Below are 26,889 nucleotides of genomic sequence, written 5' to 3'. Positions count from 1 at the left end.
GAATAAGCGAGTGGTCTAGAGAGATGTTTTGTTCTGTAATTTAAACAAGCAATGTGATCCTGCCAAGTTCATGCTCTCTAATTGCCTTTTGCAGGATGTCTCCCGTGCCAAGCTGGCAGCTATAATCCCAGACCCTGTGGTTGCACCTTCCATCGTGCCTGTTCTCAAAGATGAAGTAGACAGAAAACCTGAATATCCAAAACCAGACACTCAACAAATGATTCCATTTCAGCCAAGACACTTAGCACGTAAGTCAGGTGTTCAGTGGGAAGTGGTTATTTTTCACCTGGAAGACAGTTATTAACCTGTGTGTTTAGCAAACCTAATCACAGAGACTTTCCTAGTCTTCAGTCATCTAAACATGTACTTAAATTTTAGGCTGCTATTTAATTAGATTGCTAAAGGCTTATATATTTTACTTATTACTAATGGAAATAAATACAAGTAGTTGGGGGCCTGGTAAATGGTAATAAGAAGCTCTTACACACACTGCTCATGGACTTCAATAATTAGTAGAGGCAAAAGTGACTGGGTAGTAATTACTTGCATCAAATAATAATGCTGTAGAAGCAATTAAAGCCTAGCTGTCTTCCACTGGCTTCAACACAGTTTTTCTTCCTACAGCTCCAGGTTTACATCCTGTCCCTGGTGGTGTATTTCCTGTTCCACCAGCAGCTGTAGTTCTCATGAAGCTCCTGCCGCCTCCTGTTTGTTTTCAGGTTTGTTTTAATGAATTCTGAAAATTTCAAAAAGTTGTGGAAGAGATTCTGTTTTAACAGACCCACAGGATGTATCACTCTATTGAAAATAATCCTCTAAACTTTTTTTTTTTTTTTTTTGGTAACAAATCAGGGTCCCTTTGTTCAAGTGGATGAGCTCATGGAGATATTTAGAAGATGCAAACTGCCAGACAGTAAGTTATTTGTTTGCTCTGGAGTCTCTGATTCCTTATACATATGGATGTTGCTGTCTAAAACCCAGACCTCATTTACAGATGTGTAATTATTAGTTACGAGTACACTGTTGAATTTGCTATGCTTGTAGGTTGGAATCTACATAGAGATGTTTGTACATTTAACTGTGGGAAGATTTAAAAAAAAAAAAAAAATCAAAAAGCTGAATATCAGCAGCTGCTACTTTAATAACATTTTGATGGTAACCATTAGAAGAAATAAATGAAGGGGTCCAGAATATGCTTTAAAAGAAGCAAGGCATTATTTCTAGCAGCACTGTAACTGTAACATGAAATTACAAATTTGCTGTATAGTCAATTCATTGGTAGGCACAACTCTGCCTGGGCATTGTTGCACTGCTTGAGAACTATCCAAGAACAGCATTTTCCAAGCTGCTTCAGATAAGGCAGAGATCTGAAGTATAAAACCAGGACCTATCCATACCCCAGGCTTCCTGTGGCAGATGACAATGTGCTCGTTTTCATTTCACTCTGGTAGTTTAAGGAGCGAGGGATCAGAGGGAAAGCAAGCTAGGATTTCCTTTCTTTTAGAGTGAAAATAAAACATCTGTTTTAATTGCACATGGTCTTTTTGAAGCTCTCTCTGTTGATAAGTAGAAACAGACTTGCTATGCATACTTTCTGGTGAATCATGAACTGGCTGTACTGTTTCCTCATAGGCTTCCCTGATTCATTAAGCTTGCAAATGACCTTGATGCCTGTGTAAAGGGAGGGCTCCAGCTGAGGCAGCAGCCTGTGCTTTATGGTTCTGTTTGCCTTAGCCTGGAGTTTTAGACAGCTGTGGCTTAATTCTTAACATACATTGAGCAGGAAAATGTCTCATGTTTCAGCCATGGCCACAACTTATCTATGGTGCCCTGGTGTCCCTGTCTGTGGGCTGATTTTCAATTGGGGAATTCAGTTTCACAAATTTATCTTTTTCTCTTTCTGAAGCTGTCGATGAAGCTGTACGAATTATTACTGGAGGCCTACCTGAAATAGCTGTGGAAGGCAATGGACCTGTGGAAAATAATGCTATGCTCAACAAGGCTGTTAAGAGACCACACGAAGATTCTGACGACGATGAGGAGAAAGGATCTGTAGTTCCCCCTGTACACGACATTTACAGAGCACGGCAGCAGAAGAGGATCCGGTGAAACAAGTTTGGAGCTCTGCCTGAGAGACAAAGACTTGCATTGAGTCCATCAGCCTTTTAAAAGTCAAGCATTTGAAAGGGACAGCTGCAAACACAGAAAAATCTTGAAAATGGTTTTGTTACTGTGGTGCCTCTTCTCCCATATGGTTCTTGATCTGCAAACAACCAGAACAACCATAGAATGTGCTCTGAACAAAATGAGGTTTTTCAAAACCAAAAGTGCAAAATGTCACGCTGCATTTTGTTCTTCAAGGGTGTTCACATCTACCACTTGAAATCTTGTGGGTTTTCAACAGTTTTATTTTAAAAACTGGATGGCTTATACTTGTGAAGCATTTTTAATTCACATTTTCTGGAAAACAGTTGTTCTCAGTTTGTTCATGTAGTGTCCTGCCTTATTGTTTGTTTTTATTTATGGCAGAATGTACGGAATCTGTTTTGTAGTTGAAAATGGAAAAAACATTCCTTTAAAATAAAAGGATATCCATAACATCATGCCTCATTCTGGTTTTATTCAAACACAACAAGTTACTTCTTAAATATAACTCAGCCACTTCAAAAGCAATGTTAATAAGACCATCACAGGAAATTGATCAGAGCATACATATTAGACTTAGCTTTTTTTCCATTTTTTCTAGAGGGTACAGTATACTTCTGCTTTTAATTCCATGACTGTTGAAAGAAGACAAACTCAGTACAGACTCTGATGTGGATTGTCCAGGAGTGCACGCTGACACAGTCTGCTCCTGGGTACCCGCAGTGCTCTTCCACTTAATGAACAAAGCTTCATGTTAATATATACTCTACACAGCTTAACCTGTTATTTTCAAACAAGATAACAAAAACACTATATGAAGTTTCAAAGCAGCTTCTATGCATACTTTAAATTTTAACTTGCAATTGACTATTCAGAATTGCACTCTGCCAAGAGCAGGAGCACCACCGTGGGCTGCAGGACATTCAGGTACTCAGCCAAGTCGAGGAACATTCCCACTGCCAGCAGGACAGACTGAAGGTCCCTGCTCCTGTCTACAGACAAGTGTGCACATGGACGTAGGGTCTGACCTTACCAATCCTAGAATTTCTTTTTTTGCTTTGCCACCTCATTGTACCTCCCTATTTCTTTTCACGACTATGTAGAGAAACTATTTTTCAACCCACTATCATTAAACAAAAAAGCAACCTGGGAAAATCACTAATGTGATTTCCACTTGTGGGCATTTGTTAAAGTCTCTTTTAGATCTTTACTGTTGAAAGGCCTGCCCCAGCTCCCTGGGGAGGCACTCATAAAATCAAATTTTGGTTACTGTACCACAGCCTTGTGCTCAACTAGAGGAAAATTTCTTGTGTCCTTACCTCCTAACTGAGTCTGAAATTGCAAAAAGCCTCTTAGGATCATTGTGCTCTTCTGCAAACACTCATCTGTACACAACAGGTAGCTAAATGAATTCAAGACCTACAAGTATTTTAAGTTTCAAGAACACCACTACAAAGTGAAAAAAGTCTATGGAAAAGATTCCCTGTGTATTCAGACCAACATTAAACCACTCACTTCTCCCAGTACATTGAAATAACTTGGTACCTCCCATTGTGCTCTGCACTTCCTGGATATTTTTGAAGACATGATTGAATATGCAACCATCTCCAGTTGTAGTTTAAAAAAAAACAAGTAAAATTTTCAGCCTAAAGTTCCACACACTCTAAATCCATCTTCTGAAAATGACAAATATTTACTTCAAAATTAGTATTTCACATAAAAAGGAGTAAACTACTAGCCAAAAAAAACCGGTAAGAAATGCTACTTTTATCAAAACATTTTAGCTCTGCCCTTCTTAAGTCTTTACAAGAGATAAATACAGCTGCAATCTATAAGATTGCCACCTTTGTAAGTACTGTACATAGCAGAGGACAGTTACCCAATAACCAGAAAATTTGCTACAAAAATATATTATGTGTTTTGTAAGATCTGCAGGTAAACAAACAGCAAAAAAATGCTATTAGAAATGCAGTAAAATGCAGAAAAAACTACTAGCCTACCTACTAATCATAATGTTACAATAAAGTGCTGTTTGGCTTTTGTTTTTGCCTGTTTAAAGTTTCTCTTACCTAGAAGTTTAACTTACTTCTTAAGTCTTTAAAGTAAGATTTTATTTTTAAAGCCAAATCACCCTTTCTGGGAACAACCATTGCTAGTCTGCTCTGGAATAATTAAACTAAATTCACAGTAAATTAGAGTAAAATGCCCTAAAATGAGCCACTTAAATACCAAGTTTGGTTCTTAAACTTGTCCTACCTAGCATCAGCTCAAAAATCTAAAAATTGCAGCCAGAAAACTACCAAGACAATACCCCCTTAGGTTGCATGCTTACATTAAAAATATATTTCTCTCACCATTTACTTCAGAACACCTTTTACAACTCACGTATTTTCCTCATCAGTCATCACTAGTGAATTAAAAGGAACCAGTATTTACACAGAAAGCTGTTTTCCTAGACAAATATTGGTGCAATTTTTAAAAATAGCTGACAATACCGTATCAGGAGCAAACTGGTTTTATGATTCTTCTGACTTCCCTACAAGTTGGGATTCTTCTTTAGTCAGTATTTTGCCAAGGACTGCATCATAGTAAGGGCTGAAGACCATTTTGTTGTAGTTGACAAGGCGAGTAAACTTGACAGCAATTTCTTCCAGCTCTCTTTGAATAGGGCCTAATCCTCCAGGAATAGCAGGTAATGATTTCTGGTGACTAGATGCAAGATAATTCTCCAGAAACTTTTGAATTCGAGCATCTGGAAAAATTGGACCAAGGGCTTTGGTTTGTTTTCAAAAGAGACAGGCAGAAATAAAGTAATCTCACAGAAAATACAGAAAGCCTGAACACAGTAAACAAGAATTTGAAACAGATTCAAGGAGAAGGCATGCATGACATCCCACCAACAGTTTTACAGGGACAGACGAGTGGTCACTTAGAACAAAGCATTTTTTCAAAGCCTACCTATGAGTTTGCATATGGTGTTTTCTGGATTGGCCACTGCTTGGATTTGTCCTTTAAGTACAGTCTCTCTCTCAGCTGAGAATGGTGTAAACCCATGCTGGGAGAGGCAGCTGTTAACTTCAGCACACACCTTTTCACCGATGGTAGCCAAAGATTCCTGCAGGTTAAAGGACCTATGGAATGTGGAGTAAAGCATTACTTAAGTATTTTAGTTATTCACTTTTTTCCTGCCTTTTAAAAATAAACGACCCAATTACAGTTGCCTTATTTATCACATATAATGGAAGAAGCATAAGCCAAAAAAAGAGAACTATAAAGAGTAATACACGTTTTATACACGAAAAATAAAGTTGAGATATAAAACCAGGAGGCAGGATAGCACTCAAAGTTTCCACCCTGAACAATCCATCCAAGTAAGAGCTGACTTCCTGCCTGCACAGACAGCTCTGACATCTTGACAGTTAGCAACCCATAATGTCCACAGCAATCACTAAACCTGCAAGCAGCTTCCTGTAAGATGCAAACTGTCAAGGGAGCCTGGCCCAAAGGGTGAGGATGGTCAGCTGTTTGCATCCTCAAGTGCCAGTCAGGCATCATGGAAAACATACTCTGAAGAAAGGAGCATGTATGTAGCAGAAAATAACAGAACAAGAAAAGACATTTCTGAGTAAGCTGAATAAAAATCATCAGCCTGGGCTCATGGAAAGCTCTCACCACTTGCTCTACATAATCTGTGGTCTACAAACAGTGGTGTAAACTGCTTACTTACAAGGGTAAAAACTGTGCTACACCTGCTCCTGTGTGACCAGCACTATTCCATACTCACGGGAGATGCATTCCTGTCAGCAGCACCTTGACAATGGTTTTGATTTTCTCAGCAAACCCGGGCACATCAGCGAGCGCAGAGCCAGCTGCACTGAAGGTGACCAGGAGGACTGTCCCCAGCAGGAGGAGTTGCTCCACCTCCAGCTGTATTTCCTGAAATCGAGTCTGGTCCATCAGCACTGTCTGCAAAGGATGAGGAAGCCAGCACAGAATAAACTCAGAAAGCCCAGAAGTGACATTGTGATGCCTGCCTGTTCACAGCAATGAAGGGAAGACAAAAAGAGCAACACGTGCTCAGCAGGAGAGTCATCAGGAACCAAATGGAAGGAATTAACTCCTCTTTTCCAGTTAGGCAAGTTTCAGGACTGAAACAGAAGTACCTAAGAGCTATAAGAGCTTTCAATCAAGAGGTGTTTTAATACTGTACTTACTGCAAGACTAAGAACCCAAATAACTTCTGTTACACTCTAGAAAGGCAGAGTAAGCACATAAATGAATTTTTCTCTTGAATACCTACTTCTGGAAAAGGCCTGTTTACATGATCCCATTTCAGGAGCTTCAGATAGGCCTGATTTTGTACAGCAGTGGAGCACAAGGCAGAATCTCCAGCAGTAGCACCATCACTGCTGCAGTGGGGAGGCAACATTTTACATCTCAGCTTTTCAAGATCATCTGCTGCTTCTTGCAACCACCTTGTGACAAAGTCTAAAGAATCTGGAAGAGCAGGGATAAAAATGTCTTGTTAAGAAAATTCCTTTTCTAAGTCAGATTTTTCTACCACTAATTGCCAAATAATCCCATCAGTCTCTACTCCTAATATCCATGGTATCAGTTATTGACATGCAATTCATTTATTGCACTAAGCAGAACATCCAAAACAAAGTTAAACCCACACAGTTACAGCAAATTGGAGGTGAGACGCTGCCAGCTAATTATGCCCTCTGCCATACTGAAATAAAACCAAACTCCAGTGTATTAAGTGCAGAACTGTGGTTCCAGCAGATTTTTTCAAACTACAGCTTCAGGGCACAAGCTGTCATTTACCACATGACTCCTAGAACTTATAAAATAATCTGCTTTCTTTTCATGATCTACAAGAAAAGACACGCACTTTACTGGGAGGTCAGAGGGGAAGAAAGAAAGGAACAAAGTCATACTTGGCTGTTTCTCAAGAAACTCCTGAAACTTCTTTCTTTCATATTCAGCAGACTGCTGCATTAATTTTGGCCTAATACTACTGACAGCGAAGTTTGCCATATCCATTTTCATTAGGTCTAATACAGAGAAAATTGCTCTAAACAAACAAACAGAAAAAGTTATTCAAGGCTGCAGATGTTTAAGAGGTACTTTTTTACAAGATTTATCACAGATCACTTAAGGAAAGAGCAAAAACATGCAGGGGAAACACTAACAGGGTGTTTTACAATTTGAGAGCACAAGACAGACAGGAAGCTCGAGCAAGCATGTATATGCATGCATGTGCCTCTTCCAAGTAGGAAATTAAACTTGCACTTGTAAAAGCCTCCATGGCATTAACTTTACTAGCTCCATAGGTTATATTCCCCAGGATGTGAATTCCTGTGTGTTGAGTGACACAAGAAGATACCTGGATTTCCAAGCTCCCACACTACCACTGTTGGCAGACAAAGCCAGCCAGCAGGGAGTGCATAATCAAACCCAAGAGAGGAAACAACAATTAAAAAAAAGAAACCTACTTTAATTTCAACCTAATTCCTACTAGCAATATTTCTTCCAAGTCAATCCTGAACTCTTGGAGGCTTATTAAATCAGAAAATGGCAAGGTTAATGAAATTTCTTCTAAATATTAAGACCTTGAGCTGTTCAACTGAGAACACAGTGACAAAACAGAAGGCTCTGTGCTCTCAGCTGTGGCATCTACACTCCCTTTATAACTAAAAGGATATTACACCAGGAGCAGGGTGAAGAGGGTACAGACAGCTCAAACTGGGGGGAAAGAAAGAGCTGGTTGGAAATCAGTAATATTTTTTTCCTATGCTCCTCCTTGCTTTATCCCCCTTGTGCTGTTTATATTACATTCTGATACAAACAGGCCATTCACTTGCTACCTTCAGGCTTACAAGTGTTTGGCATTCAAGAAAATGACCTTCAGTGACATGCAGGAGCCAGACAAACACTCCAGTTTGCCAGACCAAAAAGGGTCCACGGTCCTGGGGAAAGACTTCTGGAGCATTTCTCTGCTTCACGCCCACAACTATTTCCCTTTCCTATCACTTTGGGGCTTTTTCCTACAAAGACTTGCAGGTTGCCCTGCTGGAATGCCTCACCATGTCTTACAGGGACTCTCAATATGACTAATAAATACAATTTTAGTACCTGAACAGAGGAACTATTTCATTAATGTCTTTCAGTTTCTTAATTTCTTCATCTCGAGCTGGAGCACAGAGAGTCCCCATCATCCCAATAACAAATTCAACCAGCTTTGAAATGTCAAGGGCCCCATTCTCTGCCTCCTGTTTTATCAAATCCAAATCAAGAACTTCTGTAATCTGGCTTCTCAGTCTAGTATGACCAGGCAACAAGAAAGACAGGAGATTCTGAAATGGAAAGTTTTTAACAGAGCATTAATTGTACATGTCAAAGACCACAAAGATTACAACAGTTATTGAACCACTTTTTATTTAAATTAATTACCATTTAAAAGTGGGATCTCCTTCCTTTTTTTAAATTTTTTATTTTAACCAACTATTCAGCAACTCCAAATGTTTCACCCCACTCTATAACATAATGAAGTTACTAAGTGGTAAATGCTCTGTAGTACAGTTCACACTTTAGACTTTTGTACTTGGTTTTGTCAGCCCAATGTCAGGACATCCCATTCATTCTGTAACTAATATCAGTATCATAACATGACAGGATTATGAATTATGAAATTATGAAGCTAATAATACTTAACTTTTATTCATCTTATACGGTTTTGCTTTTGTTTTTACATTGAAATTTCTCTTCTGGGGTTATACAACTTATATATGTTCACAATATATAATATTGTGAATACAATGATACAGTAATGAAAAATATCAAGAGAGTCCTTTAAGTAAAGCCAAACCTCAACCACTTTTTCACATTCATATCAGTGCAGCTACAAAAATCCAATAAATTACCTTGAAATCACATCATCTCACCTCTTTGATTTCTCCCAGCAGTTTTATTGCATGGTCATATGTTGGTGGATCTTCCTTTAGCTGAGCTTCCAGACAATCCCAGAAAGCTTTATGCACAATATCTCTCACTTTTCTTTCTAAGCTGTGGGTAAATATGACCAGTTAAAATACATGAGCCTTGTCTGTGCACCACCTTACACAGATAACCTGCAACTCCAGAAGAACACCAAGTAATAATATGAAATAAAAATTAATATCTGCTTGGTAACAATCTTACCTGTGTTCTGGTAATTCAGCTGGTTTTATCTGAAAGTCTCCATTAACAACAATTTCATGTGCTAATGCCATGTTGGTTACTCCCTTAGCTGCTTCCATGAGCTCTTCTATTGACACAGGCCGAGGAGGACTTGCTGCAACACAATTTATACTGTCAGACAGTTACCTATAAGGTCTGTGGAAAAAACTCCACTAGTATTTTGGGACCCTTTCCACAGTGTTGACAGTAGTACAGAGGGCCAGAAGACAGCATCGTTTGAAAATTCTTCTCCTTTCCTTCCCATGCTTTCCCAGCTGGTGGATGACACAGGTTTGGAAAACAGAAAGCAAAGGTGTGAACCCCACCTGATGTTCCAGGCTCAGTATGTCAATTGCTCCCAAGTTCCATCAAGCTCTTTTCAAAAATAATACAAACAAACCCCAAAACAACCAACCCCCACTTCTTTATGACTACTTAATAGCATCTTAGCATCTTCCTCAATACTGTATGTAGAAATAGTTAAAAATGCCAGCATTTTCACTGCACTGTTTCCCCAATTATTGTGCAGATGTTGCCATTCCAATTTTACACTTTTCAAGGAAGTGACTTCATCTCTAAAGCAGTTGGCAAACAAACCACCATTAACACTGAGCTAATTATTCTCACTACTCCGAGTCCAACAAGCATGTCTTCAAGTTGAGTCTGACTGGACTTTAACTGACAACATAGCAAAGGTCCTTTAAAAGTAACTGTCCATCATGTGTCTGCTTTTCAAGGCTGTTTCAGGTATATACAGCATGGTTCCAAAATGCTGATTATTCGTAAATATCTTGTTCTTTTGTGCAGTTCTCCTAAACCCTCATTTCCTTCTGCTTGGAGCTTAATCTTGCACAGTTTCTCTGGGAACACAGCAAGGACTGATATCCTGAGAAGAACTAGCAGGACAAGGACAACAAAGTTTAGAGCTGATTGTGCTCTTGTCCAACTGCCAAATGACTTCACTCTAGCAGTAAATGCATTAAAAGCTCAGATTCCTTCATTTACCTACGAGAGCTCTTACATCATGTTACCTCACTCTTATATTACATCTGCTCCCTTACAAGAGGGGAGGGCTTGACACCAATGATTTCTTTGTGGTGCCATGCAGTGCAAGACTGTGCTATGCATTTTATTGCCATGTGTTCATGGCCTGTATCATATGTACACCACCTTCCCATCAGGTAAGAAAATAAACTCCCTCAGAACATCTCCTCTGTGTAACATGACACTGAACACAACACTAAACCTCAAGTAATAAAGAGCACTCTTAAAAATTAAAAAGAATACAACAAATAAAATATTACAGACTGAGACACTCTCTGTAGATATTCTGAACTACTTATCTAAGCAATCCTGCCTCTTTTGAGTTGAATCCTTAGGACCAAAAAACTTCCCCTTGGTTTTGTCTATAGATTTGCCAGAAATAACTGGCAGCCACCTTGCATCCAGCTTCTCATGCTAAGACCAGAACGACAAAGAAAAAATATTTCCTAGGAATAAGCTTAAAAATACAGAGTCCTTCTTGACACTACAAATAGCACTTAGATTAAATACACAACTTTCTGTACTGGGAGTGGGATGACATTTCTTTCTTGATAACAGCCTTCCTTGGCCCTGCAGTGTAAACAGAGGCTGCAACAATCCAGAAGGTTCAGCTGATAATGCAAACAGAAACAACAGTTCACCTCCAAAACACTGGAGCAGTGCTCTCATTTTCCATGAGTGCAGCCACGTGAAGGTAGCTGAGATACACGTGGCTCAGAGCAACGTGGTTATTGTGAACAAGTAAGGTCTAAACCAAAATGAGCCAGTAAATAACATCCAATAACAGCCCAGAAGGCCAATCATATCTTAGGCTGCATCCAAAGAAGTCTGCCAGCAGGTCCAGGGAGGAGATTCTCCCCCTCTGCTCTGATGAGACCCCACCCATAGCACTGCATCCAGCCCTGGAGTCCACAGCACAAAGACACGGAGCTGCTGGAGTGGGTGCAGAGGAGGGCCACAGAAATTATGACAGGGATGGAACACCCCTTCTGTGTGGGCAGGCTGAGAGTGGGGATTGTTTAGTCTGGGGAAGACTCCAGGAAGACCTTATGGTGATCTTTCAATACTTAAAATGGGGCTTACAAGAAAAATGGGGACAGACTTTTTAGCAGGATCTGCTGCATGAGCCTAAGGGGTGATTTTTTTAAGCAAAAAGAGAGAGATGGAGATGAGACAGAAGGAAGAAATTTTTTACAGTGAGGGTCATGAAACACCGGAACAAGCTGCCCAGAGGTGGTAGATGCCCCATCCCTGGAAACTTTTAAGGTCAGGTTGGATGGGGCTCTGAACAACCTGATCTAGTTGAGGATGTCCCTGCTTATTCCAGGGGAATAGGACTAGATGAGCTTTAAAGGTCCAACTCAAACCATCCTATGATTCTAAAATCATGAGAAAGGTGTCACAGTTTCAAAGTAAATGGTCAGGAGTCACAAAATATTTAATTGCAAAACAATCAAATTTGCTATCAAGGACCATGATTTTAAAAAAAATTAAATAGAATTTACTACTTTTTTTTTTCAGTAAAGCAGTTTTGCTTACACTTTGGTGTATCATCTCTGTGTGACCCTGGGGCACTCTGTCGTATTCTTTTCCTGATAGCTTGATCTGGGTTGTCCAGGCTCTCCTCTTGACCATCCTCTGAACCACTCAGCTTTTCTGCACTTGAATGTGGCCTGTCAGGATTCTGAGACATTTTCAGCTGGTTCTTTTCAGAAAAAGAAAAAAGATGAAAAATGTAACGAATGAGCATTTTTTTGCATGGATAAGTGGGAAAACATCACAAGAATTCTCCTGATTAAAAAATAAAAGAAATCTTATAAGGAATTATGTGATGTCATTCCCATAACAGTAGGGGACCTGGACACAATGACTCACTTCTCACCTCACATAAAAAAAGAAATGCTGCTTTCAACACAGCTACCGTTTCCTTAATATGCATTGCTAGTAAGCTCCCAAAAATCTGAAACTGTTCCCTTGCCATAACACACATAGCTGAGAGACAAAAATATATGGGAGACCAGGAAGAATCTGCCTTTCATAAAAACCCCAACTTCCTTACAACTAACCCTAGGGCCAAGATGATAATCAGTTTCATGATTACTACCCCCACCTTTGCCCACCAGGCCATCATTCATACCACGCAGACTGAATTCTGAAGTATGGCTTTCCATAAAATGGCAGGTCAAGACCTACTGTCTCAAAACAAACTTGAGATTTCATTTAAACACCATTTGTTTAAAAAAAAATAAAAAAAGAAAAAAGGTCCTATTTCAGCTGTGGAAAGTGGGTACAAAAACTGGGCCACACTACCTGTTCAGCAGATGAGGTAAACAGGCACACTTGCTGGTTTAATTGTTTAGTTTGCAGCAGTGTACTCTTTTCTGCTGGATTACTGCTTTTATTTGTGAGAACACATCTAGAACAAATCCCCTTTCCACCGGGTAAATAAGCCTGACAATACCTCTTCCAAAAGCACGATCATCACCTTTCACAGAAACAATTGAGTCTTAATAGAACAAAGTCTACTCCTTAGCATTTTCCTTCGTTTTATTTTAAATAAGAACAGACGTGCAAGAGAAAACAACAAAAATTAAAATTTTAACAAAATACTTTTCACATATTTGTTTCATCTAAGGTCCTCAAATCATCTGACACAACCAGCATTACATAAGCTTCGCTGTGGTCCTATGGAATACACACAAGACTGAAGAAGTTCCTTCTGATTTCACGCGTGGTCCCACTGCTCTGTATGGGATACACTCAACAATTCCCCCTGCCCGCAGGCCAGGCACACAAGCCCTGAAGGCCACCTTTCTGCAGGCTCCCAAATATTTAGACGCTGAACTCATTCCTCTTCCCTCTGCTCACCTGCCACACCACAACACACCATCCCTCATAATCCACTACAAGGCAAGCTACACCTCAGCTCTGTGAAGCTGAAGCCCGTCCTCTGCCCCTCCTCCAAATGAAAAAGGGAGGTTCGAGAACTTCTGCTGCTCTGCCTGCAACCTGTTCTGTGTCAGGGCCTGGCAGCAGGGTTACTGTTCCGGGGGGCACAAACCATCCTGCAATCAATCCTTCCACACAGGTTCGGAAGTTTCAAGGCGCTTTCCCTGCACTGCCCGTCCGGGGTGGTGGCAGCAGCTCCTGGCACAGGTACCACAGCGGCTGCTAAATGGGCCACACGGAAAAGGAGCCCCTGAAGCGCAGCCGGGAGGGAGCTTTTCCAGACGGGCGAGGCACGGAGAGAAACGAGGCTAGAACAGCCTCCCTCAGCCAGCCGGGAACCCCAGACACCTTCCCCAGCAAACGGGCCCCGCCGACCCGGGGGACCCCCGCCCAGCCCTCACTCCCAGCCCCGGGGCCCTCCCCGCCGCTCCAGGCCCACGGAGGCCCCGGCGGCCTCCCCGGCTCTCCCCGCCGCCACCAGCCGCCTCGCCCTCCGCCTCTGGGCCCCGCCGTCTCCCCAGGCCGCGCCGCCTTACCGCCGCTCGGAGAAGGAGCCGCGGCTGCCGGCTCTAACGGGGCTGGCACCCAACCCCGGCTCCCTCCTGCCGGCCGGCGGTGCGAGGCTGGGCCGGAGGCGCAGCCCCAGCGGAGGGGAGGGCCGCAGAGGCGGCTCCGGGCTGCCCGCCCCGCGCCGGGCCCCGCCGCCTCTCGGCTCCGGGGCGGGGCGAGGAGCTCCCACCGCCCTTCCCTGGGGTTTGTGGGTTTTCCCCTCAAAATGGGCCTAGAGGAGGAGGGGCACGGCCTCACTCTCGTCTATACCCAGGGTATAGGAGCAATCGGAGGTTCTAAGGGGTCTGGCTGTATGTAACTGAGCAAGAAGCAGCTCCCTACAGCACTCGGAGCTGCACCCCTATTGCTCCACCTGCACTCGTGAGAGGTGTCTGGCCCTGCTGCAGGGGGCTTGGTTCTGTTACATGCAGACAGCAAGGGACAGCCCTGCTTTAAGCCAAGAACAACCCAGGAAAAAAGCCACAGTTTCTCCTTGCTGTCTCACTGGGCTGTGCTTGCTTACAGACACCTAACCCAGCTCACACCGTGACCACCCGTCCCTTCAGTCAAACTTAAATTGTGGCACTGTTAGACGAGCTGTATCACACCTAAGTAGAGGTAAGGCCACGGTGGCCCTGCCTTGTACCCACCAGTGAACACTCCTCCCCAGCATTTCTCCCACCTCGCTCTTCCCTGCAGTCTGCTTTTCAGAAGCTTGAGTGCAAGCTTGGCACCAGAGCCAGCCCAGTGACTCACACAATGCAGAGGTATCTGTAATTCAGAGTTTATACTCCAGCAGGCACTGCCCATGGGCAGGAACCCATTTTCAAGATAGAAATCTCATCCATTTAAACAATGAGGTCATCCCTGACAGCACACAGAATCAGGAGTCAGGAAGGCATTGCAGGTCTGCTGAAGAGGCAACCAATGCATCGGCCCAAGTAACTTAAGTATGATCAGAAATTAAAGGACAAGAAACCACCTTTCCATCCCCACATTTTACAGTGTGGGTTAATCCACTTTTTCTGTGAGAGTACATTTATAATTGAAAGCCCTCAATTAAAACTTAGAAGTACTAAAAATAACTACTAAAAAGGATTACACTTCCTCCAAACTATTAGTTTTCAAGAACTGCTTATCTTTTAGAAGTCCTTTCTTACTGACTAGAATAAGCCTCTTATACATGTTTTCCACCCCCCATCAGAATACAGTAATACATTGTCCTACTGCACACCAAGTCAGCATCTCACTTTCAGAGCAAGTATTCTGGAGAAGCAATCAGCAGAGTCACTTAGTGATGTATTACAGAGCAGTACCTCTAATAGGATTGTGTTTTTAAAATCAGCTCACCACATGGGTTTGTAACAATTACTACTACTTTGCTTTCATGATTAAATTACCTTTGAACCCAATCAAACTACCTTTTATCCCCAAATAAAATACCAGAGACCTATCAACACTGCATATGGAAAAAAGTTTAGGATTTCTTGCAACAGTAACTCTAATGATGTTTTGCTGGCATCATCCCAAAGATCACTCCAAATGAGTCAAAATTAGATTTCCTGTTTGCAATTGCCTGTGTTGCACAGCTGTAGACTAGGCACAGGTAAAATACACAGCTGTAAGGAAACCCAAAGACCTTTCATTTGTTCCAGCTATTTTATAGTTACAGCTGGTGACATCAGTGAGACTGACAGAACAAAATACTGCAGATGAAGACAATCAGACAAAACCAGTAAATTCTGTAGCAACCAAAACCAGATTAAAAACAAAACAAAACAAAACAAAACAAAACAAAACAAAACAAAACAAAACAAAACAAACCACAGAACATTTTTACGATCCCATGAGACTCAATGGGAGCTCAGGGTACAGAAGGAGTCAGATGGAAGTGTCAGTCATCTTCCCTGACAATTCCTCAATAAGGTGCCATTTTAGCTTAAAACAGCACAGCAATGTGTCATATACACAGACAGTACAGTTAGCTGGCAAGTTTGAAGAAAATCTGTGGAATACCAAGCAGATGTTACTCAGCTCTGCCCATTACACAGCAAGTCAAAGATCAATGCTACATGAGAGAGTCACATAATGAGGGCCTATTAGAAAAAACTGTTAAGCATAATTCAGTGCTGGGGCAAAAGAAGGCAGAGACACCTCATCCACAGAGAGATGTTTCCCATCTCAGGAATTTTGATATTTGAAGAGAGGGTGGCAGTAGACTTGTCTTCAGGCAAGAGAAAGAAAGGATTACTTTGGCCCCAAGCAATTAAGAATAATTAAAGATAAACTCTAAGTACAGGCTAAGCTTGGGAACTGTTGGCTTTGGTAATAACTATGTAAATTCCATCTATTTCAACAAAATAATTTTATTAGATACATGAATACAAAAGATTTACAAATATATTAGTATTTCCAATGCTGGAGTATAGAAAGTAATATACATTTCAAGTCACACACACATATTAGTAACTCTGTCTCCAAAATACTGCATGAAAATACTTGGATTACTACTATGAAACTGACCTAGCAGTCTCTTTCTCTCTTTGTCAGAGAGCTTTGAATCTTCATCAATAGCTTTCAAAAGAGATAATAGCTCATCTTTTGTAGTCTTCTCTGTACTGGAGCGATATTCTTTTTCATCAAGTTTTTGACAAAAGGTATAGCCTGAAAGGAAACATGAGACATTTATACAGTTAACACCACAGTCAACCACCCTCAAGAATCTACAGACTCATCCTCCTTTAGAGTCAAATTAGTCAAACTACAGCAAGGATTTTTGCATCATCTTAGTCCCTTCCGTTTCTTATCTGGGTGCATGACAAGAATAAAAAGTTCAGTTTAAAACTATTACCTGTTATCTTACTAGGATCTTGGCCTTTCTGCAAAGCCAGCAGTTTATCACTGACCATTTTATGTAATGTCCCTGGGATCTTGAATAGAAAGACAAGAAAATTAAACAGGAGCTTAGAAAAAGGTAATTTTGGATAAACATACAAGATAACAAAGACCTGGTGATTTTCTAGCACTCACCTTCAAAACATCTCTCTGGTGATCCACAAGGAACAAGATCAGGAGGTCAGTTTTCCCTCTGGATAAGGTCTTATTGTTGATAATAGCTCTAGAGAATGTTCTTTTCACAACCATCCTGTTGTCACTCTAAAGAATAATGTGAAATAATGACCAGAAGAGAAGACTTGGTTGCTCCCCCTTTAAAAAGGGCACCACCTTTGTTCTTCTAGAGTCATTGTTTCTCTGTAGTCACACATTTAAGCTGCAAAAGTATTTTTGGACCAGTATCTGGGACCTCTAGATTTCAGTAAGTGTAAAGAAACATGAAACAGTTAAGTATGCACATGTACCTCGTTCTGCAGTTTGATTTCAGAATTATGTGCTGCAACAGCCATGAAGTACAGTAGTCTTCTGAACTCCTCCCTGACTTGGCTGTCTAGAAGTTTCAAATAGAGCTGAACAGCTTCTAAAGATTGTTCCATCTTCCCATTCACTGGGGAGAGACAAAGGTATCTATTGCCATAATTGTTTAAATAAACATTACATTAAAACATCTAAGCCACTGAAGAGATGTTCATCTCTCTAAACAGAACTGGTGAGTCAGAGCAATTGATCCTCACAAAAACTTCTCACAGGCTGACAAGAGTTCTTGCATACAGAGAACAGCCCACACCCAGGCTTTTAGCTTGGTATTTCAGAAAAGTCACTTTAGTTCAGCCATCTTGAATGAAATGTGAAATACTGAAAAGGGAAAACAGCTCTGTTAAGCAAATGAAAGACCTTTTGTTGCAGAAATAGAGCTCTCCCAAGAAATGAGGAATGTGTCCTAGAGAAATGGATTAGCTTGATAAATTACTTGCCAACTGCTTTGTATAGATTTGCTAAGCTTTAATTTAAGTGGTCTTACTGTGCAGAACACCCATTTTAGATGTGTGAATTATTTACATGAAGCAGATTGAACTAGTAGTCCACCTTTATCATGCAAGGAGGAAAAGCAGGATATAAATGCAAAATACTCCTGCAAACATGGAACAAGAATAATCATCAAGGCAGAGAAGGATGAAAAATGAGGAGGAACAGGATGTTAATTGAGGACTAAAACATTAAAAGCTTTCTAAGCTTTATGTTTAGACATCACTTAAAGAAATGCACAATTCTATGGACAAGAGGTGAGAGTTCTGAAGAGGATACAAAGTATTCATACAGTTTTAACTTTAGATCTTACAGCCTAAATACTTAATATTAGGCCATATACATATATACTTAGTTTCCCATAGGTACTTGGCCATGGATGCCAACTACTACCAAACTACAGCACTCCTGTTTTACAGGCATTCTACATAGACCTAAACACAAAATACTGAACTGCTTCAGGATCAACATTTCAGAGCACAACCATCATTACTAGAAATTAAACAACTTGCAGAAATCAACCTTTAAGCTTGGCTGCTGTAGTAAATACTCAATCTACCAGCACATATGTCACATAAGCTTAGTAACAGAGCTTCACTTTGCTTACCTAATAGTTCTGCAATCCCCAAGTGAATTTCAGATGCGTGGCTTAACAGTGGCTCCTTTCTTTGGCCATAGTATCTACCAATATTTTCAAACAGCAGGAGTTTCCATGTGTCTGCTTTATCCGGTTGATCAGGCAAGTTCCTACTAATATCTACCACCATATGATCAGGAAGATATTCCAGGCAATCTATTGCTGCTGAGAGCCATTCGTCTGTTCTACAAGGCAGAGTGGTTTAACTTTGTAGCATTATGTACTGAGTTGTAAAGGAGACTGGTTTCTCACTGCATGTGTTGCTACATTAGAAATTAACACACACACACACACACACACACACACACACACACACACACACAAAAAAAGGACTTTTCCTGACACACACAGGTAGACCATAGCCATCTACCTCTTTTTTATGAACTTAATCAAGATTAAGAATTAGTAACTCACAGGTAAACAGTCACAGGCACTTAAATCTAACGTTAGCAATGTCCTCCACTGTTAGTCAAGGACATAGATATTGCTAGATAAACAGAAACATGCACCTTGATCTGATTCAGGTTAGTCAAAGTTTTTCAGGCCATGTTTTTTACTGTATTTATATACAGTTTCAGACAATATTCGTGGCTTTTTTAGTATAGTAGGAGAAACTAAACTATTCCTTATGTTTAAGACAGTAATTTGAAGATGATAGCAAAATGCTCTATTCTTCCCTCAATGCATCAAACAATTTCCCCTCTGAATACTATCAAATCCTATACTTGCATTCAAAAACTCTTTTAGTGTTCAGCAGAAATTGTCTTAGCTACTTCTGGTATAGTTTAGCAACTGCTATTTCCAAAAGGTGGAGAGGCTGAGTGACAGATACTTACTGTGAGTCACTGAAAGCCTTGAGAATCTCTCTGTCTAGGTAGTTACTCGTGATGACATATCCAGTTCCCTTCCTTGGCTGGGGAAGCTGAGGTCTGATCTCTTGGTGCTCAAGTAAAGACTCGAGGAGCGGAAGGTCTACAAGCTGCAGCAGACGAGCAATTGTTTGTTCTTGCCATACTTCATTAATAACTAGGAAGAGTGGAATACACACAAGGCACACAGAAATTCAGAATATGCAGAACAAGATACTATGAGAAAAAATCCTCCATCCTCTCAGCCCTAATCTAACAGATTATTTTTATGGAAATATTTACAGCAGCAGCGAGTGTGGCCCTTGCCAGCTTTAAGTGTACTTTATCACCACAAAAGAAAAGAATTAGCCATTTGTTGAGTTAGAGTGTCAGAGAACTGCTTTTTTGATAAGTCTGAAGTGCCTTACATTTTTTGTGCATTAATTTGAAAGTAGGCTTTGTTCTCAATAAGTGATTTAAAAAAAAAGTAACAGTGACGCTATCCTTATCACAGCTTCCACAATTATGATCTGAGAGCTTCTAGGATGCATCAGCATTTTTAACCAAAGGGAAAAACACATTAGATCATGGTTTAGTCTGACAGAGAAGACACAAAGAAGAACAGTTTCACACAACACTGAAGGAGCACTGAACACTGCAGATAGCTTAAAAAGCCTGGGAAGAGTTTCACTAACAGCAGATTATTTGCCTTAAGTCAAGCACAGAAGTAGTGAAGGTAACTGAGTGTTATGAAGAACATTTCCATCTCAAATCAAGCTCTATACAATGGTGCATTCTTTTCCACGAATTTCAACACTGATTTACTTCAGCTAGAGATGATGGGTGCTAGGTGATGAAATAGAAACAAAAAAAGTAAGCTGTATATTGAGCTGCATGGCCAGCAGGTCGAGGTGGTTCTGCCCCTCTGCTCTGTGCTGATGAGACCTCACCTGCAGTGCTGCATCCAGCTCTGGAAAGAGATGGACCTGTTGGAGCAGGCCCACAAAACAAGGATGGCAACACCTCTCCTATGAAGGCTCAGAAAGATTCTCAGAAGCTTAGAAGCTTCTTCTGGAGAAGAAAAGGCTCTAGGGAGACCTTATGGTGATCTTTCAATATTTAAATGGGGCTTACAAGAAAGATGAGGACAGACTTTTTAGCAGGGCCTGTTGAAATAGGACAAGAGGTAGTGGTTTTAAATTAAAAGAGGCTAGATACAAGATAGATTCAAACCAGACACAAGTATGTAGGAAATGCTTTACAATGAGGGTGGTGAAACACTGGAGCAAGCTACCCAGAGAGGTGATAGAAGCCGCATCTCTGGAAACTTTAAAGGTCGGGATAGATGGGGCTCTCAGCAACCTGACCCACTGGAAGATGTTCCTGCTCATTGCAGAAACATTGAACTAAATGACCTTTAAAGGTCCCTTCAAACCCAAACTAATCTAGGAAATAAAATTTGCCTTTGTTAAGGCACAGCGTTCAAAACAAAATACCGTGAGGATCAGTTTGACTCCTTCTCTAATCCATGGGGCCTAAGTATTTCCAGTCCAACAGTTATTATCTTCCTTCTCCCACAAATGACTGAGATGTTATTTGGCTTACCTCGACGGGACAAACTGTCTGAAATGTTTACTTGAGGGGTATTTGCAGGCTTTAAACTCAGGTTTTCCCAGAGATCCTCCAAGTTTTCTGGTTTAAAAGGAGTAGACTGAAACAACATGCTCTTCTCATATCTGAAATAAAAAAACCCAGTTTGTATATATATTTATAACCATATATGTGGGTAACAAAACACATTGTGTAGCATATAGATATGGACAACTGTGACATCAAAAAATGTTTTCTCCATATAAATATCTATATAACCTTCTCCCCTCCTCCCACCTGACACTTCCTCTGTCCATGTCACACATGAGACTGCAGAATAGCTTAAAGAATTGTGTACAACAGTTGCACACAAGTGCATAGTTCCTCTTTTCAAACTTGTAGCCAGAATCAGCCAGTTTGTGGATGTTTCTTAGAAATGCCATTCCTAAAGTTATGTGGGTTGTTCATGCCATCAACTAATGGAAGGCTTCAGAAACCTGTCAGCCATTTCTATGTGTTAGTTGTTTCTTCTCACATCTGCTTTCATATGCTATTGAATAGCTAGCATAACAACACCAGTCACAAAATTACTGGTTCTTCAAGCATATTTGTTTTATTTTAATTTCTATAGCTTCTGTTTTATGGCACTGGAAAATCCTTTTGATGTCCACTATCTTTTCTATGTATGTGACAAGCTATCTGTACCAACAATTTGTTCCTTTTGCTAAATTAAGAAATGTAGTTCAATGGATCTGTGCCCTGCCCAGAAGAAAAAACACTTTCATTCTACACTATTCAAACATGAATAACCTTGTTTTGTGACTGTTTGTATGATATATTCTAAATGCTGCTTTAAAAGCCCTTGTGATTAATACATTTTTAAATACCACATTTGATTCAAGTGGTTTTTATTTGTCATTAATCCTCCCCTATCTAAATAAAGGCTTGTGACAGTTTGCTTTACTGTAGACAAAGAGCTAGTCAGGGAAAAGAAAAAAGGAGAAGCAGGATCAGGAACTATTTTTATTATCTGTTTCTGGAGTTTTCTGATCAGTTGGGCTGATGCACTTCCACATTTGCTTCTCACAAACATATCAATCATGTAAGGTGTTTTCTTTTCAGGTCAATACTACTTGTAATTTTCAAAAGTGTGTATTGCTAGAACTCCTGCAATAACTACACAGATGTAGGTTTTTTAAGCATATGTTCAGAGACGAACACTTGACAGAAACTGTATAAGGCAACTTATTTGGCAAAGTATCATCTTTGTGTGTGTTTTGTTTTGTGATGATTTAGTTAGTATCAGGGCTTTCTTTGCTCACTCTTAAAGAGATGAGGAAACAAAACCTCACCACTGCACTTCCCTTGGGTTCTACAATGGAATGGAATGCAGTAGCATAACAGCCTGCTGCCCAGCCTAAGAGCAAGTCATACCTGCATGAAGAAACACCTGAAAACATTTCAAAATGCTAAATTTGAAGTGTAGTAAAGCTGGGATTAGAAAAAGAAAATACTTCTACCTGATTTTTCCTTAAAAACTGGATGGCTTCATGGCATATCCCAGAGTAGGCATGCAGCAACTGAAGATTGCTCCATTGCATTATCCTATGTGACACAACTGAATTCCAGTTGCTTATATTGGTTTAGAGCCAAATAGATCAATAGCTGTAATACACTTAATTTTACCCTCCTTTTCCCCCAAGGCAACGTGATAATAGACACAGAAAGCAAGTAACCACGCATGCTAAAGGATTTGTTCCAAATTGCTGTTTCCTACCTATCTATATCCCACCCACAAAGACTGCTGCAGTATCTGACTACCCCCTCACCCCCAATCCTGTTATTGTACAAGAGTTTTCTTCCCTTCTCTCCCCCAATATTTTCCCATTGGCAAAAAAAAGTCTTATCTGCATGTAATCTGCATTACATACTAACCTTTGTGGTGTACATTGCTGGTAATCTTTATCAAATTCTGTTTGGTTTGAGACATTTGTGAATCTGTAGAGGCTACTGCTACTGTCTTCAAATACAGAGCGTTTGTCTTTTCCAAAGACCCTCGTAGAAACAGCCTCAAATACTTTGCAATCCATCAGTGCCTGACACACACGCACTATTTTAGCGCGGGAAATATCAACATCCCCAAAATACTTGTTCTGGAGAAGATGGGCAAAGACAACATCCACAGCATCTGAGCCAATGAAGCAGTCATGATAGCACTTCAGGTTCTGGCGACGCTTTTTCACTTCCACTTGAGTTTGAAGGGCATTGATAATGCTGCTCCAGACATACGTTGCTCCGAATGGTTTCTGCGCCAAGCTAAAGCCTAAGGACAGAGAAAGCATAAAGATTGGATTCATGCTGCAATTAGAACAGAACTGCCCCCTTTCTGGCTACCAGCTTGCTTCAGTCTTGCAAGGATTTAAAAGTCTTTGAGATTTCCAGTTTGGCGTGGGTTGCTCATGAATTAACATTTTGTTGCTTTCCTAGGCCAGTCTGCCTGCATTGCATTGTACCAATGCTGTACCAAATGTGTCTCACTCTGACATTAGCCTGAAGCTTTGCAACCTGGAGCTCCACAGGTGGCACCATCCTTTTGCATGCTCCTCCATCACCTAATGGTTACACTTGCAGAACCTGTTCCTGAGCACACCTGTTCCCATAACCAAAAGCTAGCTGCTGGCACTTATAACTCTCAGTTCCTGACAAACCCTATACAGTTGGGCAGGGAATAGGGAAGCAAGGATGAAGAGTAACATCACAACTTTATTTCCTACTGGACTGCACATACAAACAGGCTACCCAATGTTGGTATTTAGGATATCACTAACAAGATCAAGAATTCTCTTCAGACACCACTCATTTGACACTTAACTCACAGAACAACTTTCTACCACCACAGCTTCAACTGCATCACAAGTTCTGTGTACTCAATACCATTTCCTTGAGCCAACCAGTCTTCCCTCCCCTAGTAAAACTACTGAACTATTACTTATTTACCAATCTGATTAATAATAGCATGCTAGCAACTCACACTTTGACCAGAGGCTAGATTTAGCCTCCACAAGTATTTAAAAGTACAGAACATATTTGCAGGTGGCACCTGACTGGGAAGAGCTGCAGCCCCTAGAGATGCCAGAATTAGAATACACATTTCTCAGTAAGTCAGATGAATAATTTATTGAGACAGAAAGCAGAGGAAGAGGAGAGAAATCAGATGCTGAAGGACATAATATGGAATGAGGAATTGGCAGCAATCCTACAGAAAGCCATCTGGGGTTATGACAGACCTCAAACCAAGTGAATTAACAGTGTCATGCAGTGTTTAAGGAAAAAACAACACACAACTCATTCTAGAACATATTACCATGAACATTTTCCACAGAGATGCAGGAGGTATTTTTCCTGTTTGGTCTGAAGTGGCATTAGAGAATTGTATTCCCATTCTGGGAATGGGAATACAGAATTTCCATCTGATCTCCATCTACCAGAGAGCCCAGAAACTAGCAAACTGAAGGAGGGGGAAGTTAAGAGGGCAGTAAAGCTTGTGGGGAAAAGCTAAAAAAAAAAAAAAAAAAAAAAATAAAAGGAAAAAGAAAAGAAAAAAAGAATACAATAGCATATGAACACACTAATACTGTTACAGAAGACAGCAAGTTATCTTCAGAGCTACTATCAAATAAGCACCAGTTTTCTGAAGATGTTTACACCAGAAAAAAAAATATTTTTAAAGCAAGGCACTGAATCAGCCAAGGCAGAACCCTTCCAGAAGGTGCTGTTTCCAAAGCTTTAGAAGTACAGGACAGACAAAAATATGCCCTTGCTGATACTTTAACCTGATGACACCTTCAGGTAGACAAAAATTTAAAAGAATTTCCTGCCAGCAGGATGTGTGTGGATGGGAAAAAACCCAACCAAATTCAACACCACCAAACTTTTATCGACACACTTCATGTTCCTAAAGTATGCTACTACACTCCTACTATTATCCACTGCTTTATCACCTCTTCTTTCTACACACCCTCCTAGAAATATTTTTATGTTTTTGGAGGGAGGAGTGGTATTAAACGTGGCATACAGGCTACGAAGTTTCACAAAATTTAGGAAAAAAGCAAAAATTGCTCTCAACAAGAGACCTTTAGCCCTTTACGCTGTATTACCGAGCCACCCTGCCTTTTATCTCACTTTCAAGACAGAAACAGCTGTTCGCGGACCCCTCTGACTCCCGCAGGCAGCCCCGGGGGCGCGGGCAGGCACCGCGTTCAAGCCCCCTGGCCCGGGCTGCGGGGCGGCCCCGCCGCGGCAACAGCGGTGTCGGGGCAGACGCGACGTCCCGACGGGGCCTCCCGGGCGGAAACGCCTCCCTCCACCGGCGGCGGAGAGCGGCCAACTTTTGAACTTCTGTGGAGCGGGTAAAGGCGCCGGCACGGAGCTCCGGGCGGGACAGGGCCAGGCGCAGAGCGAGATGGCTCCGAGCCCCCAGCGGGATGCACCCGCCCCGCCTCGCTCCGCCTCAGCTCACCTCAGCTGTCCCCACTGAGCCCCAGCCGGGCGCACTCCACCCGAAGGGGCCCCGTAGCCCGCTCCCCCACCCCACCGCCCTCCTCAGCCGCGGTCCCGCTCCCTCCAGCCCCGTACCCGGCGGCCTGGCGGCGGGGCTGCAGACACCGCTGAGGCTCAAGGCCGCCGCCTTCTCCCGCACCGTGGCCATGACCGAAGGTGGCTCCGCGCACTGCCGCCACTCGCGCCCGCCGCCAGAGGTAACGCGCGGGGGGGCGGGGCCTCCGAGCTCGTGCTCGCTCCTATTGGCTGTCCTCGGGCCCGGGGGGCGGGGCGTGCGCGGCGGCAGCCGCTGCGGGGCTGTGCGCGTGCCGGTGCGGGGCTGCCACGGGCGCCTCCGGGGAGCCGAGCGCGGAGCGGACAGCGCGGGGAGGGGGGAGGACACTGAGGGGACACTGTGGGGACATTGGGCGCCCGCACTCCCAGGGCTTGCGAAAGCCCCTCTAGACACCCCGCCCCAGAGCGGTGTCCCGGCACCCCCGCCAACCGGGCGCAGCCTGACCCGCGGGTGGCCGGGTTTACGAGATCGCGCTACTGTGAATGCGAAGGGCAGCAGGATCCATGAACGGTGACTGTCACCGGCGAAAAGGGGGGAAAATGCAGCAAACAGCCCGGTGACCCGCTTGGCGGTTCTGGTGTGAGAGGGTGCTGCCTGACCCCAGCCAGCAGGGCTCCTCCCTCCCCTCTGCCTCCCGCAGCCCGGGCCCCGCGCTGCCAGCACCGCCGTGCGCAGCCAGAGCACAGAACGCACCTTTGCCCCTTCATCTCCTGGGTAATTTTAAAACAAAAGCGGTCAGTCCTCCTGCTCTGAGCTAACCCTGAGAACAGGCCTCCCCCTGGATAAACAACTGATCTGTATCCTTGCTCGCTACCAGGAGGCACGGCTTGCACAGCCACACATGGGTGACATTCCCTGGGATTCCCTCCCCATGAGCTGTTTGCCCAAGCAATAGGCAATTTAATTGGAATGAAATAATGAATTCATTTCCAGAGTAATAAAAGTTTTCTGTCTGCAGGAAACAGCTGAGAGATCCAACATGGTTTTCTACAAAGTAGGGAATATTTTGATGATGCCTACTTGGTGACAGCATATAATCACAAACACAAAAATTCAAAATAAAATTCATGTTTTTGACTGACTGCAAGAGGAGCAGACACAAAGCCAGATTTATATCCATGACACACAAACTCCAGCACATATAATGCACATTAAAGACCGAATAGTATAGATACTAAAAGAGATACAAAATTTCATTTTAAGTCTCCAGATTATTAAACTTTTGATGGTAGTTTTCCAAAAGAAAACAACCAAAAAACAACCAGCCCTCTGTGAAACTTTAGCCCATTTGCAAGTTCCGTGCAAGAAGGTGTAAAGTGCAGGTGAAGTTCAAGTCATCCTTTTATCTTTATTTGTCACACTTAAAGGTA

The 26,889-nt window shown here is 42.0% G+C and overlaps 3 protein-coding genes across 7 annotated transcripts in view; 1 reads left to right on the top strand and 2 right to left on the bottom strand.

Moving 5' to 3' along the window:
- CSTF3 (cleavage stimulation factor subunit 3) overlaps positions 1 to 2,600 on the top strand; it is a 41,629-nt gene extending 39,029 nt beyond the window's left edge. For all 3 annotated transcript variants that reach the window (XM_071762112.1, XM_071762113.1, XM_071762111.1), the window contains 4 exons: positions 95 to 248; positions 625 to 719; positions 853 to 913; positions 1,907 to 2,600. In XM_071762112.1, coding sequence (XP_071618213.1) covers positions 95 to 248; positions 625 to 719; positions 853 to 913; positions 1,907 to 2,109 — 513 coding nt within the window. In that variant the 3' untranslated portion in view covers positions 2,110 to 2,600. The remainder of the gene's footprint in view (positions 1 to 94; positions 249 to 624; positions 720 to 852; positions 914 to 1,906) is intronic.
- Positions 2,601 to 14,080, bottom strand: TCP11L1 (t-complex 11 like 1). Of its 3 annotated transcripts, none has more exons than XM_071762117.1 (11): positions 13,896 to 14,080; positions 11,950 to 12,115; positions 9,349 to 9,481; positions 9,093 to 9,213; positions 8,284 to 8,504; positions 7,086 to 7,222; positions 6,446 to 6,642; positions 5,930 to 6,111; positions 5,104 to 5,276; positions 4,641 to 4,897; positions 2,601 to 2,878 (listed from the first exon to the last, which is right to left on the bottom strand). In XM_071762117.1, exons 2-10 carry the CDS (start codon positions 12,101 to 12,103, stop codon positions 4,662 to 4,664), a joined length of 1,554 nt encoding a protein of 517 aa, XP_071618218.1. In that variant the 5' UTR covers positions 12,104 to 12,115; positions 13,896 to 14,080; the 3' UTR covers positions 2,601 to 2,878; positions 4,641 to 4,661. The 3 variants fall into 3 exon arrangements, with proteins under 3 accessions (XP_071618218.1, XP_071618217.1, XP_071618216.1); XM_071762116.1 differs by having other exon boundaries at positions 2,601 to 2,925; positions 13,896 to 14,036; XM_071762115.1 differs by having other exon boundaries at positions 2,601 to 4,897.
- A 2,174-nt stretch (positions 14,081 to 16,254) lies between these two features.
- On the bottom strand, positions 16,255 to 25,689 carry DEPDC7 (DEP domain containing 7). The gene is made up of 9 exons (XM_071762114.1): positions 25,540 to 25,689; positions 22,840 to 23,227; positions 20,920 to 21,050; positions 19,303 to 19,492; positions 18,437 to 18,651; positions 17,268 to 17,410; positions 16,939 to 17,064; positions 16,760 to 16,838; positions 16,255 to 16,572 (listed from the first exon to the last, which is right to left on the bottom strand). Exons 1-9 carry the CDS (start codon positions 25,610 to 25,612, stop codon positions 16,358 to 16,360), a joined length of 1,560 nt encoding a protein of 519 aa, XP_071618215.1. The 5' UTR covers positions 25,613 to 25,689; the 3' UTR covers positions 16,255 to 16,357.
- Positions 25,690 to 26,889: the final 1,200 nt, after the last annotated feature.

This window comes from Heliangelus exortis, chromosome 18 (genome assembly GCF_036169615.1).
Source record: "Heliangelus exortis chromosome 18, bHelExo1.hap1, whole genome shotgun sequence".
NCBI classification, from domain to species: domain Eukaryota; kingdom Metazoa; phylum Chordata; class Aves; order Apodiformes; family Trochilidae; genus Heliangelus; species Heliangelus exortis.
Note: the sequence above shows the minus strand (reverse complement) of the source record. Positions and strands in the feature narration are given on the sequence as shown.

Coding starts and splice junctions, on each gene's coding strand:
- TCP11L1 (XM_071762115.1), bottom strand. CDS start 12,103: ATGTCTCAGAATCCTGACAGGCCACATTCAAGTGCAGAAAAGCTGAGT. Junction 8,505..9,092: donor TGCTGGGAGAAATCAAAGAG/GTGAGATGATGT, acceptor TTTCCATTTCAG/AATCTCCTGTCTTTCTTGTT. Junction 6,112..6,445: donor TAAACAGGCCTTTTCCAGAA/GTAGGTATTCAA, acceptor CATCCTTTGCAG/ACAGTGCTGATGGACCAGAC.
- DEPDC7 (XM_071762114.1), bottom strand. CDS start 25,612: ATGGCCACGGTGCGGGAGAAGGCGGCGGCCTTGAGCCTCAGCGGTGTC. Junction 17,065..17,267: donor AAATCAAACTGCAGAACGAG/GTACATGTGCAT, acceptor ATTATTCTTTAG/AGTGACAACAGGATGGTTGT. Junction 16,573..16,759: donor AGATCCTAGTAAGATAACAG/GTAATAGTTTTA, acceptor GTTTCCTTTCAG/GCTATACCTTTTGTCAAAAA.